This window comes from Podarcis bocagei, assembly GCF_964188305.1.
Source record: "Podarcis bocagei genome assembly, chromosome: 5".
NCBI classification, from domain to species: Eukaryota; Metazoa; Chordata; class Lepidosauria; order Squamata; family Lacertidae; genus Podarcis; species Podarcis bocagei.
Window position 1 is genome coordinate 4,715,671 of NC_138129.1, and position 25,461 is coordinate 4,741,131.

Consider the following 25,461-nt stretch of genomic DNA (forward strand, 5'->3'; position numbering starts at 1 on the left):
GGAAATTTGTCTAGTGAAGCAACGCAAAAACGGGAAACCCTTTCGTCTAGTGAGTTTTTCGTCTAGCGAGTTTTTCGTCTTGCGGGGCACCACTGTATTTTTCTAGATTCAGGAGGTAGCCATGTTGGCCTGACGCAGTAGAAATAATATAATAAACAATGGTCCAGTAGCACCTTAGAGACCAACTAAATTTGTTCTTGGTATGAGCTTTCATGTGCATGCACACTTCTTCATTTTTTTTCTTAATTTTTTTTTTCAAAATTTAAGGTTTCAAAAAGAGAAAAGAACAATACAAAATATCAAAAAGAATGCAACAGTAACAGAAAAAAGAGAAAAAGGTATAAAAATACATTCAATTAAAAAAAATTAAATAAAAAAGAACAGATTAAACCTTTACATAGCTTTCTTCCTTTACTTATTTCCTTGACCTCCTCACACCTCCCAATTTTGTATTCTAATTCAGATCGTTTTTTCAGCAAATCCTTCCAACCTTATTTTCATTTAAGTAATTTAGTTTAAAATAATATAGTTTAACAGCCTCTCTTTCATCACTGACTGGGAGAATCCGGGACCAAGGAGAAGAGTCGGTGGAAGAAGATTGGAAAAAATGTAAAGTATATCTTCAAAAATATTGTAAAATTAAGGACTGTTAGAAAGGTGTTGGAAAAAGAAAATTAGGTAGTTTTGGTAGATATGAGATAAAGGATTAAGTAAAAATGAGTTGATGAAAGTGATGAAAGAGAGCATGCACACTTCTTCAGATTCTTCAGCCCTATTTTTGTGGGAGAAACATTGGAGGGTATGGACCCAGGCATGAGCGGCCGTCCCCTTCCCCTCTCTGAAGCGCAGGCGGCCATGAACAGCACACTTGCCTCCCTACCACCATATTATTGCCTTTTCCCCTGACAGGGACCCAGCGCAGCTCACAGACAAAACCAAGAACCGCTAGCAACGAGGGAATCTGAGCCTGTGGATCAGGCAGAGGAAAACAATGTTATGTGCATGTTTGGGGACCGCACTGTATTTCTTTTTACCACAAACACAACCATTTTTTCCTTTTTTTAAAAAAAAAATATTTTATTCAGTTTTCAAACATAAAATAGAAAATCACATATCCAACAAACAATATCGAAAAAGAAGAAAAGAAAAAAGAAATATAAAAGAAGAAAAAAACACAACTGTTCATAACATTTTTGTATAACTAACTGGACTTCCTCACATCTCCCTACCCTGCATTCTCTATAATAAAAATACCAGCAATTTATTACCTTGTTTCAATTCTTATTTTATACCTCTCAAATGTTATACTTCTAATCTTAAAGTAATTTTTAACAATTAATTGTAGCTTAAATAGAGCATAATATTATTTTAAGTTTGGACCTTTTCTTGCATATCACTTAATTTTCTAAATCTTTCAAACGGTTTGCTTTCAAACACGACCATTTTTTCCTATTTCCCTTTTCCCAGAGGTTGCTGAGGGCGACCCAGTCAGATGGGCGGGGTACAAACAATAAAGTCATTATTCTTCTTAGGATGCGATTTGACCTTTGAACAACGTAATATATGTATTAGTATATGTGATATACTAATGATATTCAGGGATACTAATAATGTTCAGGGAAGTTTTTAATATGTGACATTTTAGTGTATTTTTCATCTTTGTTGGAAGCCGCCCAGAGTGGCTGGGGAGGCCCGGCCGGATGGGTGGGGTACAAATAATAAATTATTATTATTATTATTATATATTTGGACTCGATGGCCCTTGTGGTCTCTTCCAACTCTATGATTCTATGATTCTATATTTTATTATTATTATTAATATATATATATATATATATATATATATATATATAAAATAACGTAATAATATATGTATTAGTATATGTGATATACTAATATATATGTCTGTGGGAGAGTCGAGGGAGGGGGAGAAAGAGGGAGCAGCCCGCTCTCTCTCTCCCGCCTCCTCCTCCTCCTCCTCCTCCCTGAGGGGCAGCAGCCAAGATGGCGGCGGCGTCTGCTCTCCCCTCTCCCTTAGCCGCGCTCTTTGCCCCTCCCACCGCCGCGGCCACGTGCGCCTCGCCTTTTCCGAGCGGGCGCGCGCGCGAAAAGCGGCGGGGCGTGGCTCCGAGCGGCCGACTCCGGCGAAGGCGAGGCAGGGCGGCGGCGGCGGCGTGGGGCGGGGCCTCCGTTCTAAACGGCAGTGCGCGGGCGCGGCTCCTCCCTCCCCGCCCCCCCTCCTTCGCTCCAGGCGTTGGTGGTTCGTCTGCCGTTGCTTCTCCTCCCTCTCGCCTCCCGGACTCGCCGCTGCCGCTCCTTTGGGGACTAGCATCGCCGCGGGCCGGGCCACATGGGCGTGCGCGTGGAGACCATCTCCCCCGGGGACGGTGAGCCGAGAGACCCCCCCCTCAACCGACGACCCCCCCTCAAGAGGTTAGGGGGCACGAGCCCCCTCTTCTCCCCCCCCCATTAACTGCCTTTTCCTCTTCTCTAGGGAGGACCTTCCCTAAGCGAGGGCAGACCTGCGTGGTACACTACACGGGTGAGTCTCCTCGTCTGAATGACCCTCTTTTAACCCCCCCCCACTCGCCCCACTTCCAGGAAGGGGGGGCTTTTTGGTTGGGGTGGGGTGGGGAGGGGTCGTCTGCAAACGGTCTCTCTCTGTGTCTGGTGGGGAGGGAGTGGGGGGGTCACAGCTGCGTTTTGTGCTTGGAGCAGAAAAGGAAGGGGTGGAGGGGGCAACTGTGCGTGGGGGGGGCGAGTGTGTCTCAGCTGGTAGGGGGTGAAATGTTATGGGGGAGGGGGAGAAGCAGGAGCAGAAATCTGTGCCCCCCCTCTTCCTTCCAGCAGAGGGTTAGGATATGGCTGGGCACATAAGGTGCAGTGGTTAGAGGAAAACCTTAATTGTCAAATGGGGGGGGGGGGATGATTGGCAGGCTGAGGCTCCTCCTCCCTTACCTGGTTGCAAAAACAGCCCCCTCCTCCATCGCATTTTAACCGCCTCTTGGGCGTCGCAACCCACAAACCTGCTTTGGAAAAAGGGTGGTGGGGACTCAAATCTGTGCCCTTTCTTCCCTTGGCAACTGATGCTCCTTGGGTCTTGCTGCGTGCATCGAAGAGGGGGGGGGGGCTGTGTGTGGGTCTCTCCGCATGCCCCCCCCTTCACGCCAGCAAGCTTTGTGGTCTACGGCACCCATGTTTAAACCCAGTGTGTGGTTTTTCCCTGAGCCACCTGCTCAGAGATACTACTGGAGCAGCCACGGATTCCCAAGCAGCTGTGCTTGGGCTAGGCGGAAAGGATCTCGTCAAAAGGAAGGTACTACTTAGATAAGCTATTTGCCCTTAATACTGCAATTTCGTCATAAATCTTGTTGCTTCTGGCAGGGGTCTTAGGCTGTGGTTGGCATCTTGTGGGGTTTATGCTGCCCTCGCCTGCAACCTCATGCTTCTCCGTCTGCAAGGCTAAAAAACATGGTTGAGGTTTCTATGCTTCTGGTCTGCTCTGTTTCCCAAGTGATTGTTATGCCAGCTCTTGTAAGGGAGATCCAATCTGCCCGAATTTATTTATTTGTTACAGTAGCTTGCTTACTTGCTTTTTGACGGTTGGAATATTTAAGGAACTAACATCAGAACTGAGTGAAAAAATGTGTTTCATGTTTGTGGGCAAGATTTTGGGGGCTGGGTTTTGTTTTTTTAATCCTTCAGGAAAAAGCCTAAATTTATTGGGCAGTGGAAGCAAGCATTGAGGAAGGGGCCATAGCTAAGTGACAGAGCCTGTGCTTTGGGTGCGAAAAGTCCTTGGTCTCTCCAGGTACTGTTGGGGAGGACTCCTCCCTTCTGAAACCCTGGAGAGCTGCTGCCAGTCCGTGTAGATAACACAGAGCTAAATGGATCCGGTGGTCTGATTGAACATAAGGCAGATCCTTGTGTACTCTTGTTTCAGTGCATCTTGATATTTTTATATGCATACGAAGTTGCCTTAGGCAGACAGACCTTTAGTGCATTTTGCCTAGTGTCATTTATTTCAAGTGTCAGTGGCCTGGGTCCTTTTCAGAAGCTATGCCTGACATCCTGATCACAAGGACAGGACTTGAAGTGCTGGTGCATGCTTTTGGTTAGTCTGGGTTGATTAGTGGTCTTTGCGAATGGGCTGTTAATGAGGAGTTCATTTTTCACACCTTTGTGGTTTTAGTGATATGTGGATAGGTCTGAGGTTCCATTTATTACTGCATATCCGTGTGTGTGTGTTTAAAAAATGTGCTACCTTTCAGGTAGTCTCTGTTATCAAGTGTTCATTAGCGTCAGTCAATGTCTCTGCACTGAGGCTGATTCTTTGGTGCTACACAGGTCATCTAACATAGATTTGTACTGCAAAATCTAATATTGGCAATGTGAGGAAAGCACAGGTCTTCAGACGATTGTGCCAAAGTACTGTACTTAATCACTTGGGTGCAATACTGTGGTGATTTGCATATTATATTAGAAGTGCTTCCATTTTGGCTCATGTTAAACCCTTTTAGCAAAGAGCGTGTCTGCTCCCTAGGTTGATCAAAAACACCCAAATCATTGAGAGATGCCATGAAATTGATCTAGTTGGAAAGTCAGCTGCTGTGCTATGTGCAGTGAGAAAGCATTTAGTTGAAACATGTTGCATGTGCCCCTTTTTTGAGAACATGCCCCCCAATTTTGAGGGTGGCTCTGAATCTGGTGGAACGTGAACTCTGTGTTAACCTTCTTTGGTAGATATTTCGCTTTGCTGCTTGAAGCCCGATTGGTTGATCTGTGGAACTGACAGCTAATTTGTCCACTAAGGTATTCCCCTTTCTGTACTGGGATTCGTTGCTAGGAAGTGATGGGAGACGGCAGCCTAGTTTTTTCAAAGAAGGCTTCAAAGGCACGCATGGAATCGCTGGCTGCCCTCTATCTCTTACGGCTTCTAGCAACTTTAAATTGTAAATATTCACACAGCATCCTGAAATCCCTTGCCCTTCCCGCATGCAGTGAGTGATGATCCATACGTGAATTACTTATGGAAGGAAACCAGGGTCTGAGTATGGCAGATTTCTGAAGGGCTGTTGGATTCCACTGCTGGATTGCAGCTGGCCGAAAGCATCTCTATAGGCCCCATTGCCATTTTTACGGAGAGCCATCTCACATCATTGCCTGACCCATGGAGAGACTGCGTGTGCCGCATAGAAGAGACCACCTGGGACAAGAATACAGGCAGTGACCATTCTAGGTATGTCCAAAATGTGTGCAAATGCACACATTTGCATTGTGCCGCACCTGGAAGTGATCTGAAAATGTCACCAAAAGGGGTGGATCGGGGTGTTTGCAGGCTTTTTCAGTGGTTGTTTGGATTATACGCGATTTCACATAAGCTTGCAGTGTCTCGGAAAGTGGCCCCCGTGCAAATCGACTGCGGCCTGTATCATAATGGCTCTAATGTTGGGAGTTGGTGCAGAGTTCCACGTTCCTGATGCCACGCAGTGAACGGTATGCATTGTGCACCTGCAGAGCTGGCCGCCCACTAGGAGTGAAGGTTTGAGTTCTTTCCTTGTAGGGCTTGAAGCTGTGGCGGGAGGGAGAACACCATGAAGTATGCAAGGCCAGAATGCTTTGCCGTGGTTGCGCTGTGACAACCCAGCTGCTTATATGGGTAGAGCTACTTCCAACAGCGGTTGGATGAATGGCCTGGTTCTTAGCAGCGTAGTGGCTGATTTTTCTTCTTGGCACCCCTTGCTTTGTGCGCACTTGCAAGGGTTCTCATTGTGCCAGAAATATGAAGGAGGCGTAACGCTAGCTGAGTGGTAGCTGCTCTTCAAACATCCTTGGGTGGCGGGGGAAGTAAGGGAGACAAACGGGTGGAAGCTGTAAGATAGCAGTTAAGCTTGCAGTCTGGGGAGTGAAATCTTTTTTGGAAGCCTCCAGGGAAATTCTGGGAATGCTGTCGATGGAGAGTATCCTGTTTTTAGGGGAAGACGCCAGGTTGAATAACCAGTTCTTTCAGTTTCGTGATGTAGCTGTGGAAGCCAAAGTGATTTTCTGGCCTCCAGGCTGCAGGGATTTGGCACAGCACCCCTTGGGTGCTTATGAGGGAGGACTCTCCCTGTGTGGCAGCCTTACTCTGGTGTGAGTTAAAACAGCAAAGGGCCTGCCCTCTTGGAGAGGTTCTCTTTACCCTCTGTCTTGTATAGCTCATGGAACGAACTAGCTCTTCACTGGACTGCCATCCTCCCCTTGCGATCTTCTTTCTCCCTCCTGTGTAGTATTTCCTGGGGACCCCGTTCTTGGATGCCAAAGGGAAGAAAAGGGAAGGCTTGGTGCTGGCGCAGACCTCCTCCCTCTCTGCCCCTCCCGGATTAGCAGCCACTCCATCTGTTTCTCTTTCCTTCCCTGCTGTCATTGGGTGGGGAAGGGAAATGAGGATGGTCTCTCCCTGGCTGCCTCTTGCGCTGACAGGAAGAACAAAGGGATGGCTGGCAGGGGACCTGGAGGCTGTTGGTTGGGACAGGAGATTCGCCCGCCCTCTGGTGCTGGCAGCGCAGCCTTCCTTTTCCGTGTCTGTGGAGCATTTGGGGAGGGCTGAGCCATAGGCAGCTCCTTTCCGTCATCTCCACTTCATTTGGGTGTGTGGGTGTGTTTGGACAACACCGTCTTACCTTTAGCAAGCCCCATGGAGCTAAAATGCAGCCTCTCTCCTTTCTCAGGTGTTTCATGCTCAGGTTTAGCTTTTTTTTTTTGGCAAGGGCGATGTCTGCTGGAAAGGTTGGCCTGGTCTGATTGTCTGATTTAGCGAGCGGCATCCGATGTGAGCAGGATAGGGATCGTACATGCAAGATGCCAGATACAGACAGTGAGCAGTGACTACATTATTACATGAGCACTGTTCCACAGCATTTGATATTTTCATTTACATACATTCATTCGAAATAAGATGGGTTTATGAAGCAATTCTGTGTCCTTCCACCATGCTGACGAAGAATTCTACGAAACAGTAGTCCATATCTGGAATCACTGTTCAGTGCTGGACATCATATTTGCTGAATACACAAAGCTTCACAGCTTGTCTTTCATCGTATAAAGTCTGGTATCTCACTTCATTTAAAGATTTTCAGAGACTTTGAGACTGAAGATTTCATTTTGTACTTGTTATGGTTTGAAGGAATTCTATAAAGATTGTCTATTGCGTGTGTACATGGTCATCGTGTTGCCTAGACATTGCTGACGTTCTCTTTGCAACACAACAGTTTTTGGAACAAAGCATGGAAGAAGAGGAGAAATGGGTTTGTGGCATGAGGGTTGCATGTTCTATATCATAGGAGTTAAAAAGTTAGGATGGTTCTCCACCACAGCCTTCAGGGCATGTGTTGGGTGCTGGGAATTCTAAACTGTGATCCTGACCACACCTCATAGGGGCAGTTTTGGATTATGCAAGCTATAAATGAATTATCTCTGGTGCCAGTATGGGAGCAACAGGGAGCCTGGGTCAGGTTCTGTGTCCACAGCCTGAGGATTGGGGGCAGATGTGCTCATTTTTGTTAGTGCCTGAACTTCTTAGGAGCGGCAAAGACTGAGCAGGATTTCAGATGGTTTACAAGAACTGTCAGCTTAGTAGGAGCAGTTTGGGTTTCCCCACTGCAAGTTTCCAGATGTGGCAGGCAAGGTGCTCCTCTCCCAAGCTTGAAATTCATTTAAAATCAGCTTTATATGATTGAGAGCAGACTTTTCCAACTGGCCTGGTGGGGTAAGAAGCATCTGTGCCCCCACCGCTCCATTTTCATAACTGAACTAGAAGCAGGACACCTCTTAAAAAGAGAGCTGAACCAAATATCTGGTTTCATTCCTCAGGTAGAAACTAATAATTCTGAGACAAATGGTGCTGATATTCTTTTCTCTTCAGTCGCCTCTGATCCCATTAATTCTCCTCAGAGTATTGATCTCGGGTGATCTCAGCCATTCAGGGATCATAGAATCATAGAGTTGGAAGAGACCACAAGGGTCATCGAGTCCAACCCCCTGCCAAGCAGGAAACACCATCAGAGCACTCCTGACATATGGTTGTCAAGCCTCTGCTTAAAGACCTCCAAAGTAGGAGACTCCACCACACTCCTTGGCAGCAAATTCCACTGTCAAACAGCTCTTACTGTCAGGAAGTTCTTCCTAATGTTTAGGTGGAATCTTCTTTCTTGCAGTTTGGATCCATTGCTCCGTGTCCGCTTCTCTGGAGCAGCAGAAAACAACCTTTCTCCCTCCTCTATGTGACATCCTTTGATATATTTGAACATGGCTATCATATCACCCCTTAACCTCCTCTTCTCCAGGCTAAACATGCCCAGCTCCCTTAGCCGTTCCTCATAAGGCATCGTTTCCAGGCCTTTGACCATTTTGGTTGCCCTCCTCTGGACACGTTCCAGTTTGTCAGTGTCCTTCTTGAACTGTGGTGCCCAGAACTGGACACAGTCCTCCAGGTGAGGTCTGACCAGAGCAGAATACAGTGGCACTATTACTTCCCTTGATCTAGATGCTATACTCCTATTGATGAGGCCCAGAATTGCATTGGCTTTTTTAGCTGCCGCGTCACACTGTTGGCTCATGTCAAGTTTGTGGTCAACCAAGACTCCTAGATCCTTTTCACATCTACTGCTCTCAAGCCAGGTGTCACCCATCTTGTATTTGTGCCTCTCATTTTTTTTGCCCAAGTGCAATACTTTACATTTCTCCCTGTTAAAATTCATCATGAATGGGATGATGCCACTGTATAGCCAATTGGAAATGACTGTAAGATGAGTGTGATTCACCTAATGAACTCTGTCAGCGGAAGCCCTGCAAAAGGGAAATTGGATTCTCTCCCCCCCCCCCCCCGTATATCCATGTGCTCCCTGAAACTGACTCTGGGGTCTTGGGGTACCCCCAGAACAGTGCAAGGGGGATCTTTCTGCCTTGCAAGCGAAAATGCTTGTGCAGACAGAACACGTGTAATAGTGTGACACTGAATTGCATGCACACGATATCATTTCTGACTATTGAGGGTCAGGGCCAAACAACGTGTAGACGTAGTTTGCAGGGGATGCAAACTACAAAACATTGATAGTGTCAGCTTAAGGACTTATCAGACTGGTAACAGAAGTTAAATAGGCAATCTTCATTTTTCACCACAACTTGGGAAAGGATTTTTCCTGTTCATGTTGGCCAGTATCCTTCACCTGGGATGTTGTGGGTTGGTATCTTACATAGCATGTTGCAAAACTTGCTGTGATGCGGTGCCGAATTGTTTAGGCCGTGTGTGCTGTTGAGATTACTATTTTGAGGAAAATAATTACACACACACACACACACGACTTCTTCTGGAGTGCTTGAAGCACACTTTTGGTTAGATCAGTGCACCTGCAATGGGTTTTACTGGGTGCTACCTGTATTTTATTTTACTTCTACACTTGGATCAAGCTAATTTAAATGGGCGGTTCTACCCCGTTTCTCATGTATACCATCTAATGGCTGCCTCAACGTGGTCTCTGGGCCATTGCCAAAATACATCCTGGTTTGGGTCTGATCCAGCAGACCTTCTCTTATCCACAAGGAAGATGATCGGAGTTTGTTAAACCAGTTTTCTTTGACATCCCAATTGGGCCAATGTGTCCTTATTGCTGCTTGCAAACAAAGATATCAGACTATGATGAGGGAGCACATGGGCCCATTAAGCCATCAGATCATTAGGTCTGAAGTGGAACAGGGTGTGTTCAAATCTTGAGAGTTAGATCTGGACCTAATGGCAGAGGCTTCAGTTGTCGTGTCACACAGGAACACATCCTCTTGCGTGTGTCTATTCAGATGAAGGACTGGTTTCAGTTCATGGCTAGTTTTTCTAAAATTGCTGAGCCCCATGCTTTGAACAACATTGGCAGCTGTGTAAAATTGGGTGGTGTCTGATCATTGGGTACATTTGGGTGTATACCGACTCCTAACTACCGTATTTTTCACTCTATAAGACACACCAGACCACAAGACGCACCTAGTTTTTGGAGGAGGAAAACAAGAAAAAAAATATTCTGAATCTCAGAAGCCAGAACAGCAAGAGGGATCACTGTGCAGTGAAAGCAGCAATCCCTCTTGCTGTTCTGGCTTCTGTGATAGCTGCGCAGCCTGCATTCGCTTCATAAGACGCACAGACATTTCCCCTTACTTTTTAGGAGGGAAAAAGTGATTCTTCTAGAGCAAAAAATACGGTAACTGGTCCTCCAGAAGCACTATTCTGTTGGGAAAAAAATACTGTGTAGGCCCACAGATTCCTAACCATATCACAATTGTCCTTAATTTATTTTTTTTACATCTTTCCTACAATGCTGGAGAAAGCTCCTTATATTGCCCCAAATCAGTTTGAAATCCATATTGTGGTATCAGTTTCATATTTTTTGACCTGGCAATATATCGCCGTGTGTGTGTGCATGCGCTATGCAAAAATCACGATGCTACAAAAACCCTGAAGCCTGCCCAATGCCTCTACATGGCTCCATCCTTATTTCAGACACTGTGATATATTAGCTGATAATATATCCCGATGTTGAGAGCCAGGTATCTCCCAGCCCTAAAACTCATAACAGAATCGTGTGAGATTGTGGGATTAAATAAAAATTATCCATTAGAAACTTTAAAAACCGCAGAAGTTGATAAGTAATAGCCAAGGCCAACTAGTTGGCTTGAGGTTTGAACTGGAGACTTCTGGGTTCACAGTGCAATCTGGGTTTGACAACACTTCCCCTTCTCTGTGGTTTGTGTGTTGAGTTACTTTTGCTGAGGAATTAAGGATAACAGGGACAGAGGAGGGTGGTTGTCTTTGTGATCTGTCCAGTTCATGTTCTAGAAATGAGATTGGATTGTTCCTTGTGGAACCATTCAAGGTTTTGTGGGCTTGGCTTTGGCAGTTGTTCAGCTCCCTTGTTGCTTGGATGATGCAGGAAGATGGAGATTCTGTCATGTTCGCGTGGTGCACGTGATGTTGTGGCTTTCAGGTTTTATTGGTGTAAGGCCCAGCGGCAGATTTCTGCAGGGGATTGAACTAGATCAGCCTTTCTCAACCTGTGGGTCCTCAGATGTTGTTGAACTACAACTCCCATCGCCCCTGGCTAGCAAGGCCAGAGCTCCAGGATGATGGGAGTTGTAGTACAACAACATCTGGGGATCCACAGGTTGAGAACCGCTGAACTAGATGATCCTCAGGGGTATCTCCCAACTCTGCAATTCCATTTTCTTCCATGAGAAAGCATGGGCGGGGAGAGGCGTTTCTGGGGTGGGTTTTGGGTTACGAGATAAGTGACACCCTGGAAAGCAGTGGTCAAGAACACAAGGGCATAGATTTCAGGGGTCTAAGCAAAGCAGCTTGTTTCTGGGCTCTCCAAAAAGTGTGCTTGTAAATATGCCCACCTCCTTGGCAATGCGTGGACTTGGGTGCCGGGCATGGTTTGGGCAATGTCATGGCATTTGAGGGGAGTAAGCCATTCAGAGACGGCGCTGACAGGTGCCAAGAGACGCAGGCTCCTTTGGAGGCCCTGTTTGCCCATGAGTGCGCATGCAGAGCTTTGTGGCTTTTCTGTTCCTCACTGGTCATTGCTGAAACTGGGGAAGCCCCAGCTTGCCTGTTCTCCCTCCCGCGTTCCCCTTTCCCAGGATCCCCTCCTTCTAAGCGAGCAATGTTTGTGTTCTGCCCTCCATTGGCCCGTGTCTTCTGGGGGCAGCTGCTGCAACTGGTCTCCATCTTGCCTTTTTGTAGAACCTGACGGAGCTCGCCACAGTTTGCAAATAAGCTGTCATCGGGAGACTGTGCCCTTTCGTATCCCGACTTAAATCTGGACCTTTGCCCACCACCGCCAAGCCTCTTGTTGCTAACAGGCCCGGCTGCCAGGCTCCATAGGCTGCCAGGGAATCGCGTCTCCGTTCCAGTGCAGCAAGATGGCACTCTAGGAAATGTTGCACGTTCTGTTCATACCTTCCCAAAGTAAATGGCTCCGGGACAGGAATGCCCTTTGTTTTTCCAGCCGCTGGCTTTAACGGGGACGTCTGCCTGCTTGGGAAGGACTTTACCGTGTAAGGTGATGAGGAGCCTTTGTAGCTGAAAGGCCAACTGTGCAGCCGGCACTTGAAGCGGCAGCGAAAGCAGCCTCTGAGACGCTCCTTGCTCTCTCTGTGCTGCAAATCGAAGTGGGTGGGAACTCCTGGGCCGCCTCTTGCCAATTTGCACATTGCCTTCTGAGGCTCTGGAGGGCAGCCTGCCAACTGTGGCAAAGACCCAGCGAATGCGAGATGTCTGACCTTCTTGAAATGGAGCCATTCTTCATTCAATTCAAATTGCACGTATAGGACTGTTGCCCAGGCTACAGGCACTTAGAGGGCTGCAGTTTCTCACTTCCTGCAACAAATGCAGGCTTTTGTTGTTTTCTGATCGAGTAACCTTTTAAGAGAGGGGCAGTGTGTTGCTGCAGAGTTACACAGGGTGTCTGCTGTCTGCGGCAAATGCTGCAATTCCATGCAAGATTACCTGAGAGTAAATCTACTTGGGAGTGATTTTTACTGAAGGTGGGAGAGATAAATAAATAGCACTGAATTCAATGGGGCTTTCATCTAAGCAAGCTTAGCATTAGGCTTTAAATTGCTTTATCAGAAAATGGCACTCAAGGCAGTTGATATACTCTCCTGCCCCTCTCTCTGTGCTGCCGCATAATGCCTGAGGTGCCTTAAGTTGGCTTTGTTGGAGCTGCTCCATTTGAACCCTCTTGCTGTTCTGGCTTCTGGGATAGCTGCGCAGCCTGTATTCGCTCCATAAGACGCACACACAATTCCCCTTACTTTTTAGGAGGGAAAAAGTGAGTCTTATAGAACAAAAAATACGGTAATTTCACGGAGCTAGAAAGCACGACGCCTTGTCCCAGGAGGAAGCTGAGCAGGGCTGCTGCTTCGAATGTGGAAGCTCTCGTACAGGCATTGGCCTCTTGCGAAAAACGGATGTTCGCTGCTTGGATCCCTCGATGTCTCAAGCTCCGGGTCCAAGGCTGCACTTTCCACCTTGCCAACTTTTCCTCTTTGCTCTTGGCCGTTCCCCTCCTTATCTGTGGTGGCAAACATCATCCATCCATCCTCCTGCTCTGGAGAGGAGTCCTGGCTTTGTCTTTGGCTCTCCTCCTCCTCCTTTTCTTTCTCCTTCTCCAAGTGGGGGCTGTCCCTTGTCAGTATTTGGCAGTCTCCCCCATGCTTGGAATGTTAGATTTGATTTTGCTGCAAGAATGTGTTTTGATTCACAAAAAAATCGTGTGGGTTTGGTATTCTTTGGCCGTTTTGGAGGCTGGCTTAATTTGATAACGAGGCCAGTAAACATTTGTTACCCTAAGTGGGGACTGTTATGCAATTCTGCGTACATGGAGAAAAAAACAAACCCCAAACTGTTGATTTCTTGTTGAGTGCTGCATTCTGAAGAGGATAAGTGTCTTTGGCTTTAAAGGAAAAGTTTTTAAATTCCTGTTCCTCCAAGGCAGCCCAGAAAGATAACCATAGTTAGTACTGTACTGAATGCCACTGAGAGGGCCAGGAGAATAAACGGGCTTTTGCTTCTTCACCTGTCTCCCTGCCTGTGTCATCTGCTTGTGCAACAGAGGTGGCTTCCAGGCCAAAATCTATCCTAGGAGGCTTCTATCATAACTAGTTTGAATCCAGAAATCCTAGAGCCATATTACGCAACATGGTGGGTCAGTGGGTGTTCAAATCAGAGGGGTCCAGATATTATTTTCTTTCCAGCAGAGGCTGTATCACTGCCTCTTTGAGTACCAAAGGCATGGACCTCTCTCTAGGGCAGCGGTTCTCAACCTGTGGGTCCCCAGATGTTGTTGGACTACAACTCCCATCATCCCTGACCCACTGGTCCTGCTAGCTACGGGTGATGGGAGTTGTAGTCCAACAACATCTGGGGACCCACAGGCTGAGAACCGTTGCTCCAGGGGGAGTGGTTTCCACCTTCCACACAAAGCCTCCCTTGTCCTTGTGTCCTGCTCCAGTGTATCTCAAACTCCAGCTGTTGCTGGACTACAACTCCCATCATCCCTGACCCACTGGTCCTGCTAGTTAGGGATGATGGGAGTTGTAGTCCAACAATAGCTGGAGACCCACGTTTGAGAAACACTGTCCTACTGTTGAGCAAGGCCAAGTACAAGTAATGGAAACAATGCAGCTACATTCCTCCCTTTGCTCTTTTGAATTGCCCTTGGGCCAGGACGCGTTCCCTTGCACTGCTGTGCTTTATAAGTCTGCATAAGAGCACACACTGTTTGAATCTGGCTTGGGCTGGGGAGAGTCTGCCCAGCCCATGTGCAGAAGGGAATGCTGGCAGCGGAAGCAGATCCTGATCACGCCCAGTGTACAACTAATAGGAGATCTACACCTGTGTGTCTGCAGCTCCTGACATCAAAAACCAGGGCAGTTAATGAGACCCATATCTGATGTGCTTTAATACAGGGCATTGGCAACCCGAGAGCAGGTAGGCAGCGCAGGGGAGCGGTTGTGTCCATCCCTACCTTCCCCCTTCGCAGGAACCTGGCCTGCGTTCCGCAAAGCAGAAGGCACAAAGCATCGCATGGATTTTTAGGGATTATTCGAGCTCAGGCGCCTTCTGTGCTGTTCGCACGCGCATGCAAGTTTATCCTAAGAAGTCTGCATTCTGTGAAGACATGTGGTGTTGCCCCAGAGTTCTTGTCGGCTCCCTAGGAAGAAAAAGAGCTGCAAATGTGGTAGTCAGGCAGTCTGGGAAAATTGGGGCATGGCTCTACTGAAGTCCTGTTTCTGTGCAGTATATACTTAATAAATCTATGTTCATGCAGCCACACCACTTTGTCTCCTTCCTTTAGTTCTAAGGCAGGATGTGCGTTACCGGCCCTCCTTGCCCTCCTTCTAACCACTTTGCTATCGCTGCTGTGCGCTCACACTATTTCAGTTTCAACCGCTGTCCTCACTGCTTTCAATATCTTGCTGTTCAGGTCTGCCAGTCTCTCGGACTTCTACCGGCTAAACTCTTCCATCTTCCCCCAGCTGCTGCCCTGCACTTTCAGCTCATTTGATCTCTCTAAGGAAGGGACTGCGGACCCTTTTAGGCCTGTTGGCACATTTGGATTTCTGAGGCACCCTCCCCATCACTACTTCTCTGCTTCAGAACAGCATGGAAGGAAGCAAGAGGGTGCATAGCTCACACTTCACTTTTCTAGAGGATCTGTGTTGTAGTATTAGTAGTAAGTAAATAAATAAAAAATTAAAATTTATTATTTATTCCCCAGCCACTCTGGGCGGCTTCCAACAAGAGATTAAAAGTACATTAAGACATCAGTCATTAAAAACTTCCCTAAACAGGGTTGCCTTCAGACCTAGTCAGTTCCAGTAGAATTAATCCGAACCTTCAGGTGCACATACAGTCGTACCTTGGTTTTTGAACAGCTTAGTTCTCAAATGTTTTGGCTCCTGAACGATGCAAACCCGGAAATGACCGTTCTGGTTTGCGAACTATTTTTGGAAGCCGAATATCCGACGGGCTTCCGCAGCTTCTGATTGGCTGCAGGAGCTTCCTGCGGCCAATCAGAAGTCGCGCTTTGGTTTCTGAACATTTTGGAAGTCAAATGGGCTTCCGGAACAGGATTCCTTTCGACTTCTGAGGTACAACTCTATAGCCAAAAGTGTAAGTGGGAAAGAGTGCCTCTTTTTCAGCCTCCTCCTTGGGAGGTCTCAGAGGGGAAGACCTCAGTGCATACATGCGTTGTGGCCTAGGCCATTGCAGACGTTAGGCGCATGGAAGGTTTGCCAGTCAGAAGGAGTGGCTGGAACAGGAATGCATCCCTGGAGAGCAGTGTGACAGTGAGTCTGGAAAGGTGGCACCTGAGAGCAGGACGGTGGTAGCATACGGATGCTCAATTCCTTGCTCTCCGGTAAGATCAAATCAAAGCCTCACGCATCATTTGCAATGTGCTCTTTCCTTCACCCTCGTGCAGCCTCTAGACGTGTGTTCAGAACACTTAGGAGAAAATATCGGTCTGGTTAACCATTTTGTCGACAAGGTTTGTTTCTCAAAACTCGTCATCAGGTTACGGGTGACATGGATGCTCCCTGCAGAAGGACTCTGTTAGAGCCTGTCTGTCTGTCCCAGCCAAAGATCTGAGTATTCCTGGCTAAACTGGGCATGGAACCCCTTTGCGTGATGACAATGTGTAACATGTTTGTGTTCTTGTGCGTAAAATGTAAGTGCAGAACTTTTCTTGATCTCCTGTTATTGTCGTCTTACTATAAAGCAGCAGAAATGGTATACGCCACAGGTGGGCAGGCTCCCCTTGCTGGCCCTTCCTCACCACCCTCCTTGAATATGTTTACCTGTCTAGAACGTGTCCTTGAAGTCTGGTCACCCAGAGTATGTGCAGAAACTAGCCTTCTGTACAAAGGCAACGCCCACCAATGGCCATGTAACTGTTGGCAGGTTGCCTGGAAGAGAGTGCACCCATTGGGTTGGGGGGAAAGGATTCCTTGCTCCTGCCATGCACATATACCATATTTTTCGCTCCATAACACGCACCTGACCATAACACGCACGTAGTTTTTAGAGGAGGAAAATCCGTAGGCATGCCACCCGTAGGCATTCCCTCCATAACACGCACAGACATTTCCCCTTACTTTCTAGGAGGAAAAAAGTGAGTGTTATGGTGCAAAAAATACGGTAATTAGGAGTAAATCCCATTGGCCTTGGAGGGGCTTACTTCTGACCAGACGAGGACGGATTGCACCGTGAACGTACCCAAACAAAACCGCTGATGCCTATCTTCATTGCTTGCCTTGGGTCGAATTGCCTGGCGGGTTTAAATTTCCCAGGTTCCAAGAGTCCTTTTGTTCAGGGCTTTCCCAAAGGTCCTTCTGCTTGGATCCCAAAGGCTAATCTAGGCGTGCTCAGTGGAATTTTTCACACTCCCCGCAGCAGATTATCAAGCCAGCTCACCAACTTTGAAAAAGAGTTTCCCTGCCATGGGGCTGAGGCCTGCTCTTTTATAATACAAGGCCAAAGTTCTGTGGATGCTGAGAACTTTTAAATGTGTTGTGGAAGCGGGGATTATTGGATTGTCTTTGTTTTTGTTTTTATTATGTATCTTGTCTTTTATACATTGCAATTTTACATTGTTATCCGCCCTGAGATCTACGGGTATGGGGCAGGGACGCGGGTGGTGCTGTGGTCTAAACCACCGAGCGTCTTGGGCTTGCCGATCAGAAGGTCGGCGGTTCGAATCACCACGACGGGGTGAGATCCCGTTGCTCTGTCCCAGCTCCTGCCAACCTAGCAGTTCAAAAGCATGCCAGCGCAAGTAGATAAATAGGTACCGCTGCAGCGGGAAGGTAAACAGCGTTTCCGTGCGCTGCTCTGGTTTCTGTCACGGTGTTCCGTTGCACCAGAAGCGGTTTAGTCATGCTGGCTGCATGACCTGGAAAGCTGTCTGTGCACAAACGCCGGCTCCCTCGGCCTGAAAGCGTGATGAGCGCCGCAACCCCATAGTCGTCTTTGACTGGACTTAACCGTCCAGGGGTTTTTTACTTTCATAGGGCAGTATACAAGTTTTATCATCATCATCATCATCATCATCATCATCATCCAGCTGCTGTTCTTTGGATCCTGGACACAGTTTCTAGACCACCCTTTCCCTGAAACATCTCTTAGATACTTACTGCTGCCTCAACACAGGAGTGAGCTTAGTTAGCCTTCTCATTTCCTTGACCAGTTAAGCTCGGGCAAGTCGTGGTTGACATAGCCAGGGAAGTGAGGATTTCGGAATGTGTAGCATTCTTTTAGCTCCTGGGATCTATGCTGTCATGCCTTTCAATTGACCTATTTTAAAAATAACTGTGCGTGATTAATTCATCTGCTTTTGTTTAAGCTGTGTGCGCATCTTAGGCAAACGGTGCCTCGAAAGATGACTTAGAAGTACCGTATTTTTCGCTCTATTGGATGCAGTTTTCCCCCTCCAAAAATTGAGGGGAAATGTGTGTGCGTCCTATGGAGTGAATGCAGGCTTGTGCCATAGCCCCGTACAACCCCTCCGGCAAGGAGAGGCTGCACGGGGCTAAAGGGGAAGCCAAAACAGTGAGCGGGATCCATCCCGCTCGCTGCCTTGCCTTCTTCCATAGCTGCGCGCAACCCCTCCGCAAGGAGAGGCTGCACGGGGCTATGAATTCTTTAGCCCTGCGCAGCGTCTCCCGGCAAGGAGAGGCTGCACGGGGCTAAAGGGGAAGCCAAAACAGCGAGCAGGATCCATCCCGCTCGCTGCCTTGGCTTGTTCCATAGCTGCGCGCAACCCCTCTGGCAGGGAGAGGTTGTGTGCAGCCTGTACGCTGCTCTTTGGGGCTGGGGGGGAATATTTTTTTTCTTGATTCTCCCCCCCCCTAAAAACTGGGTGTGCCCTATGGTCCGGTGCGCCCTATGGTGCGAAAAATACGGTACGTTCTAAATAAAAGTGGAAGAATTGTCCTGAACGTGGGTCCTCACTCCTTCACCAAGCTCAAAACCCGTGAGCGCTTCAGGTTCAGAATCGGCCAGTGGGGGAAGAGGCAGACTAGACAGAGGTACCAACCTCCTTCCTCTGAGTGGCAGGACACGACTGTCCCTGTATCTTGCTCGGCTGTCTCCCAAGATGAGTCTTGCCCTTTTAAAATGGAAGCCGATCCTGTCAAGCTGGCCATTACAATCCAAGCTCACCACGGCTCTTAATTTGTAGAGAGCCCCATGGCAGGAGGGGTCTTGCACTGGATGTATACAGGACCTTCAAGCGCTAAAGAGCTCCTTGCTGTTTTCTTCCCTGGACCAGAATGTAGGTCCTTGGAACCTCCTTCCCTGCTGGTCTTAAGTTCTTGGCCAGCCCTGTGCTCAGTTGCATATCTCACTTAATCACAAACTAATCCTCTTTAATGGTTGTGGCAGACCTGTTGCGGATGCCTGCGAGCTGCAAGGGCTCCCCAAAGGCTTTTCTCAGGTTGCTTTCTGCCTTTCCTGGTGTGCTGGAAATATCAATCGGTGGGTCCTTTCTTGCAGCCACATGTGACCCGTTTTGCACAGTTGTGAGCAGCGAGCAGCACAATCAGTTTATGTCTGGAAGCCTCCCCTAATGACACTTAATGTTCGTAGACTATTTTAGAGTAGTCAAAGCACTTCACAAAATTTATCACATACCATACTTTTCTGTGTACAGTCATACCTCGAGTTAAAGACGCTTCAGGTTGAGCGTTTTCAGGTTGCGTTCCACGGTGACCTGGAAGTAACGGAACGGGTTACTTACGGGTTTTGCCACTCGCACATGTACAGATGCTCAAAATGACGTCACGTGCATGCGTAGAAGCGGAGAATTGCGACGATGCACAGATGCGGGTTGCGTTCTGCTCAGGATGTGAACGGGGCTCCAGAACGGATCCCGTTCGCATCCAGAGGTACCACTGTATAAGACTAGATTTTTTGGTGTTGTTTTTTTTATAAAAGTATGATAAAAAGTTGGGGTTGTCTTATACATGGATAGTACACAGGGTGGACATTTGATTGGTTGCTGCCACTGGTTTCAGTGGTTATTGGGCAGTCCTCCACAAAGAAAGCTCAACAACTTGATACGGAAGGGGGGGCATGTCTTCTTCACCTCCTTCTTCACTACAATATGTCCATTTATTTCCAATTGTCAATGTCAAAAGGGACTAAAATCTATAAAATTCATAGAAAATCAACGTGCCAATTTGCTCAATTTCTCTAGGACCCCATGACACCTCCCCTGTCCTCCATAATCCCTCAGGCAAGGTGTCAAGACCCTAATACTGTCAAATCACTCTGCCAAGCCTTTCCTCCGGGCAATGCCAGGTGGCAGACCATGCATACACGGACCATTGTCTTCTCATCAGGTACTCAGGATGTGCTTATCTGCGCATATCTCCAGCTCTGCATATTCCCCCCTCCCTCCTCCATATGTTAATTCTGTGTGACCCAACCTCTTCTTAATGTATTCATGATGTAATCTGTAACCCAACCTCTTCTTAATGTATTCATGATGTAATCTGTGTAACCCAACCTCTTCTTAATGTATTCATGATGTAACTGGGATGTATTTTGCACTGTATTCTGGGACATGGAGGGAAGTTTCAAAAGTTCATGTCACCCCTTTTCTCGCTGTTCAATCTCGTCTTGAACCTGTTGCGCAATAAACTTGGATCTTCTGCAGTTTGCTCCTGTCTCCGGCTGAGCTCATTTTCTTCCGCAGGGACCCGCGGACTTAGTCCGACGAGCTGGGTGGCAGAGTAGCCCCGCACCCAGATTTTACCATAACAAACTCTATGCTATCACCCCCATTTTCTAAAATGTTAGTCCCCAAAAATAGGGGGCATCTTGTACATGGTGGCATCTAATACACTGAAAAATACGGTATTTAGAAGCAATGTTTTGAGCCTACATTATCTGCTTCCTTTAGTCCAGTTGCTAAAGAGCAAGTGGGGAGGACCTTTGGCCTTTGAGTGCTGGTTCATGACTGTTGAAAATAGGATACTGGACTCTCTATTAGTCCCCAGGTCTGTTCTAGCAGGGCTGCTTGTGTAGGCTTTGAAGGTCCTGTGTGAGTGTCTGGAGGCGGTTGGAGGATGGATGGTGGCTAACAGATTGAGGGCTCATGGGAGTCCCTGGATAGGGACATCTCAGAATAGTAAGTGTGTCGCCTGTTTGTATGGAGTTTTATAGAGAGCTTATTTCTGAACTGCGTATGACCTAATTATCCATTGGCCTTAGTTAGATTCCTGGATTTATTTTTTGTTAGAGCCTTACTGTTGCTTCTCATTCTTATTTTCAAAAGAAATCAAAACCCATTTTTTCAGTCGTTGAATGCTGGCGTTGAGTGGTAGCTCTTTTAAGAGTACACTAAAGGCATGTTATCAGTTCTCTCCCCTGCTTCCCAGAGGCGATGTGGGGCAGGCGAGACACAAGTTAATGTTGTGGTCCTCTCATTTGGTGAACACCACAACTTCCTGTGCATCTAAGATGCCGTCGCTCTGTGGTTTCATCAGCCAAACTTGGTGTCGTGTAGCAAACTTGGTCACGTTAGGTCTGGATGTTTCTGTGACCTCTGGAATTAAACGGGAACTTGGGGCACAAGGTTGATTTTGGATAACCCTGGGCTGGCCGAGAAAAAGTTAGTATTCTGCTCATGCCCCACTGCTGGAAAATTTCACAGTGCTTTAGAAGCAGCCCCTTTCCTTTAAAAAAGAAATTAAAGAAAATTATTGGTTTTTTAACATATCATTTTCAACAATTATTAAACATACTTTTATATCTTATACATTTTTTTTTGCTTCCAGCAGTCACATGTGAAAATTTTCCAATGTTTTCCACTTAATTTGCATTTCTTACTTCCACTATTACATTTAAATATCATAACTAATGTCTCTCTTCTTTTCTTTGGAAATATTTCATATATTCCTCCTTACAAAACGTCTTGTAGTCCTACTAGCGTAATTTGTTGATTACAGTTGCTCTTCAAATAATTTGTATCTTTCTTCCAATCTTCTGTGAATCTCTGGTCTCCCAGGTTTTGAATCCTTCCTGTCATTTTATCCAATTCAGCGTAGTCTGTTAATTTTGTCTGCCATCCTCCTTTCGTCGGTATTTCTTCTTGCTTCCATTTCTGGGCCAACAATACACTTGCCGCTGTCGTTGCGTATAAAAACAGTTTAATATCCTGTCTATTAATGTCCTCACTTATAATACAAAGTAAAAATGCTTTAGAAGCAGCGCCTTTCCTTGAAGGACACGTTGCAGTTGGGGTCTTGGGCACTCATTCAGCAGACGCAAAAGCTGTCAGCCAGGTGGTGGGTCTCTTGCCCCTCTAGGTGGGGCAAAGGGGGGTCTGTTCTGGTTTCTGCATGACGTGGCATCATTCAATGAGTTGGCTACAGTGCTGGTAACCAAATCCCTGTCTTGTAATTCCCTTTTCCTTCCACGTTTCTGCTTTAACAGCAGTGAATTTGGGGAGGCATTGTGTAGACAGGGTTTGAGGAATCCTAATTGGGGGCTGGGGGGTGGGTACTGTCTGGCTTTATCAGGGTGGGGTCTTTCTCTTGGTTTACTCACCAGAGCTCAGGAAAATGGGAAGGATCAGAGCATATTTTCATCTGGCAGCAGAAAGGGTTCAGAAAGGACATATCCCCTGCCCCAAGCAGCTTACAGTCCAAATTTCCTTTGCAAGGCGGAAGTGAAGGAAGGAAGAAATAGCAGAAATATGAGCAAACACAGTTAAGATGAATTAAACTTCCATTCAGTTGGGGAAGAGGACTGAGGGTCAAGTCTGTGGGATTCACTGAAGAATCACTGAGAAGGGATCTGAAGAAAAAAGGTTCCATCTCTGTGAAGAGCATCTCTCTGGTGCCTGTTACCGATTTTGTATTACAGTCGTACCTTGGTTTTCGAATTTAATCCATTCGAAAAACCAAGACGCAGTTTCTGATTGGCTGCAGGAGCTGCATGTTCGGCTTCTGAAAATCATTCAAAAACCGGAACAATCACATCTGGTTTCTGATCGTCCGGAAGCTGAAATGTTCGAGTTCAACGGCGTTCTGAGGTTCCACTGTAGTTGGCCGTTATCGACTGAAATCTGTCTCACTGAATTAATCTGCCATCTGAATTCCTCTCCCCACCCCAGTTGAGAGCCCTGTGCTTTTTGCCATGTGTCCGATTTGTTTCCTTTGCTGGCCACGATCCTCCTGGGAAATGTTTCTCTTGGGTGTATTTTGCCCCCAGGATGACGTTCGCTTCCTTTTCCATCACAGGTATGCTGGAGGATGGAAAGAAGTTCGACTCGTCCCGTGACAGGAACAAGCCATTCAAGTTTGTGATGGGCAAACAGGAGGTCATCCGTGGCTGGGAAGAAGGGGTTGCCCAGGTGTGCAGGTTTGAACAGTGCCAGGTAGCCGGAGTTGGGCGGAGAGGAGAAGTGGGGGCTCTTCCTGCCTTCTGTGCATGAAGCGGGAAGGTTTGGTGGCTGAAAGGGATGGGGTGATATTTTGGGCCGGCTGGGATTTCCCCCTGCAATTGGGATCTGGCTCGTAATGACCTCGGTGGGGTTTACCTGGAGCGAGCAACCTTTGTCTTATCCCTGCCTTTTGCATGTGAGTCACAGTGGTGAGAGATTTGCATATCATGCCAGCCATCTCATGATAAGACTGAGGTGGATGCAGACTAGAAATGGAGGCATCTCTCAGCCTTGCCTTTTCCGGCCTGTGTGTTTCAGAAACGGGGATTCAGACACCTTCTGGGGAGGGGGAAACAAAGGCGGAGGGGGTGGGTGGTGGGAATGGGCTTCATCTGCTCTAACGGCCTGCTGTGTTCCTTTTGCAGATGAGCGTTGGGCAGCGAGCCAAGATGATAATCTCGCCAGACTATGCCTACGGTCCCACCGGCCACCCGGGTATCATCCCACCCAATGCCACCCTAATTTTTGACGTGGAGCTTCTAAAAATGGAATGACAAGAGGCATGTGTTCTTCCATTTCCCTGCTCCGGGGTAGGTGATGGTATCGGAAGACTCCTCGGTTTGTGGGAAAGAGAGAGAGAGAGAGAGAGAGAGAGAGAGAGAGAGAGGGCACTTCCAGTGGCTCAGGGAGAGGCAGGTGTTGGGAGGCCTCCATCTGCGCAGAAATCTCTAGAACGGGGCATCCCGGGCCCATTCATCAGCCTGGCACAAAGCGTGACTATCTTGCCATAAGTGGCAATAGCAGGAGATTGAGAGCTTCCTGCCAGAGCTGAACTTGGCACCTGAGCAGGGTTGCCTGGGCAACTAATGGGTACAACGCCTTGAGTCAACAGGGCTGAGGTGTCGGATCTTCTCCACCTCTTTTTTATTTTGGCATTTGCGCCTGTTTTCTCCGCCCACCCCTTTCTCTTTCTCTTTCTCTTTCTCTCTCTCTCTCTCTCTCTCTCTCTCTCTCTCTCTCTCTCTCATTCTCTGCACAGCGCAGCTGCACCCCTCCTCTCCAGGGCAAACTCTAAAGCAAGTTCCCTTTTTTTTTTTTTGCCTTGACAGGTTTGGCACATGGAGAAATCCAGAAATCTCTGCTTCAAGACGAATGCACATGAATTTGTATGGAGCTTTCCCAGCTGTCCACTACATCCACCCTAATTTGAATGTTTTTGGGTCACTCGGCTCTGCTTCTGATTCTCCTTCCTTGTTTCCTTTCAATATTTGACATTTTTAAGCTACATGCTGTAAAACCTCAGCTTATCTGTTCACTTGTTTTGGGGTTTAATGGTTTTTTGTTTTTGTTTTGGTCAGGTTCTTTAATCTTATTATATATATTTTTTGGTGTAGACTTGAGTTGTGTATGATCGAGCATTGCTAGTAAATATACTGGTTGGTTCACATTATATAGGAAAAGTTGCTTGAAACGAGGGAAGCCTTTGTTTCGTTTCCGTTTTGGGGAAGTACCTTATTGTATTAAAAAACCGACTTTTCTGCTGCAAAGCCATACAAAGCAGTTTGAGAGGCTGTCGAGGGCTGAATCACCGGGAAGCCTCAGTCATAGGAGTTGATACGGTTCTCTGCCTGAAACCTGGGGCCACAAGGGACTCTTCCCCCCCTGCCCCCCCCACCACTACCATCTTGGGGAAGGGGCATCTTCCATGGTGACGTAGCGTCAACCTTGTTGCTCTGGGGGCATCTCTCTCCCCCAGCCCACTGACCTCTTCCGCCGCACCCCCGCCAGTATTGTGGTGCGTGGTGTTTTCTACTGGATTTTCAGGATATTTTTACCTTTTAGCAGTCTGAATCCCCGCAGCTAGCTAAATTCAAGGACTTCGAAAGGTGCTGCTTTCCCCACAGGGGGTGATGGGGGTGGTGTGAACCCGTGCCCGCTCCCCAGCCCCCCCCCCGAGTGCGGACACACCGTAGAGAGTTCTTAACGGAGATCTGATGCTGGTCATCGCAGCTTGCCACAGCCGCCTGGGCAATGCACCGGCCCCCGTCCTGGTGTCCTGCTGACCCCCTCCCCATCCCCTCACGTAGTGAGTTTTGGTAAGAGAATTGCCGCTGCCTCTTCTTCCTCCGCCGCCGCCTCCACCACCATCACTACGTAAACACATAGAGTTTTATTATTGCAATAAAAACGCTTTACGCTGGCTTTTCTCAACTCTGGGCATGTTATTTGTCTTGGTTATTGCCTCCCACTTGCTGCTCTGGGAAATGGGTTGGCCTCCGGCGTCTTTATTGGTTGTGTTCTTGTCCTGTTCTTTCCTTCGCATTGTGGCACCCGAGGCATCCAGCCACGCGCCAGCCTAGCTCCTGCAAAGGGTCAAAGTGGTTCTGCAGTTTGTGCCCGCGGTTTAGGCACGAGGTGTGTGGATAACCCCTGCGCCAAGGTAGAATCCCAGAGTCCCAGCTCAAATCAGCTGCCAAGA

At 47.5% G+C, this 25,461-nt stretch overlaps 1 protein-coding gene and 1 long non-coding RNA gene across 5 annotated transcripts; one reads left to right on the top strand and one right to left on the bottom strand.

Moving 5' to 3' along the window:
• The first annotated feature begins 2,226 nt into the window (after positions 1-2,226).
• On the top strand, positions 2,227-25,193 carry FKBP1A (FKBP prolyl isomerase 1A). 3 transcript variants are annotated; one of them, XM_081196802.1, is made up of 5 exons: positions 2,227-2,387; positions 2,495-2,542; positions 22,840-22,952; positions 23,408-23,572; positions 24,092-25,193. In XM_081196802.1, the coding sequence occupies exons 1-4, from the start codon at positions 2,351-2,353 to the stop codon at positions 23,534-23,536; spliced, it is 327 nt and encodes a 108-aa protein (XP_081052928.1). In that variant the 5' UTR covers positions 2,227-2,350; the 3' UTR covers positions 23,537-23,572; positions 24,092-25,193. The 3 variants fall into 3 exon arrangements, with proteins under 3 accessions (XP_081052928.1, XP_081052926.1, XP_081052927.1); XM_081196800.1 differs by lacking the exons at positions 2,227-2,387; positions 2,495-2,542 and adding an exon at positions 3,181-3,316; XM_081196801.1 differs by lacking the exons at positions 2,227-2,387; positions 2,495-2,542 and adding an exon at positions 3,181-3,316 and having other exon boundaries at positions 23,408-23,542.
• LOC308588419 lies at positions 23,854-24,100 on the bottom strand. Of its 2 annotated transcripts, none has more exons than XR_014008737.1 (2): positions 24,020-24,100; positions 23,854-23,989 (listed from the first exon to the last, which is right to left on the bottom strand). It is a non-coding gene; the product is annotated as an uncharacterized lncRNA (long non-coding RNA). The 2 variants fall into 2 exon arrangements; XR_014008738.1 differs by having other exon boundaries at positions 23,854-23,977; positions 24,020-24,085.
• Positions 25,194-25,461: the final 268 nt, after the last annotated feature.

Bases quoted from the DNA above. Each gene is read 5' to 3' on its own strand.
- FKBP1A (XM_081196800.1), top strand. From the start codon at position 3,196: ATGTTTAAACCCAGTGTGTGGTTTTTCCCTGAGCCACCTGCTCAGAGA. The intron at 3,317-22,839 runs GTACTACTTAGA...TTTCCATCACAG, and splicing joins AGGATCTCGTCAAAAGGAAG to GTATGCTGGAGGATGGAAAG. The intron at 22,953-23,407 runs GTGTGCAGGTTT...TTCCTTTTGCAG, and splicing joins GGGAAGAAGGGGTTGCCCAG to ATGAGCGTTGGGCAGCGAGC.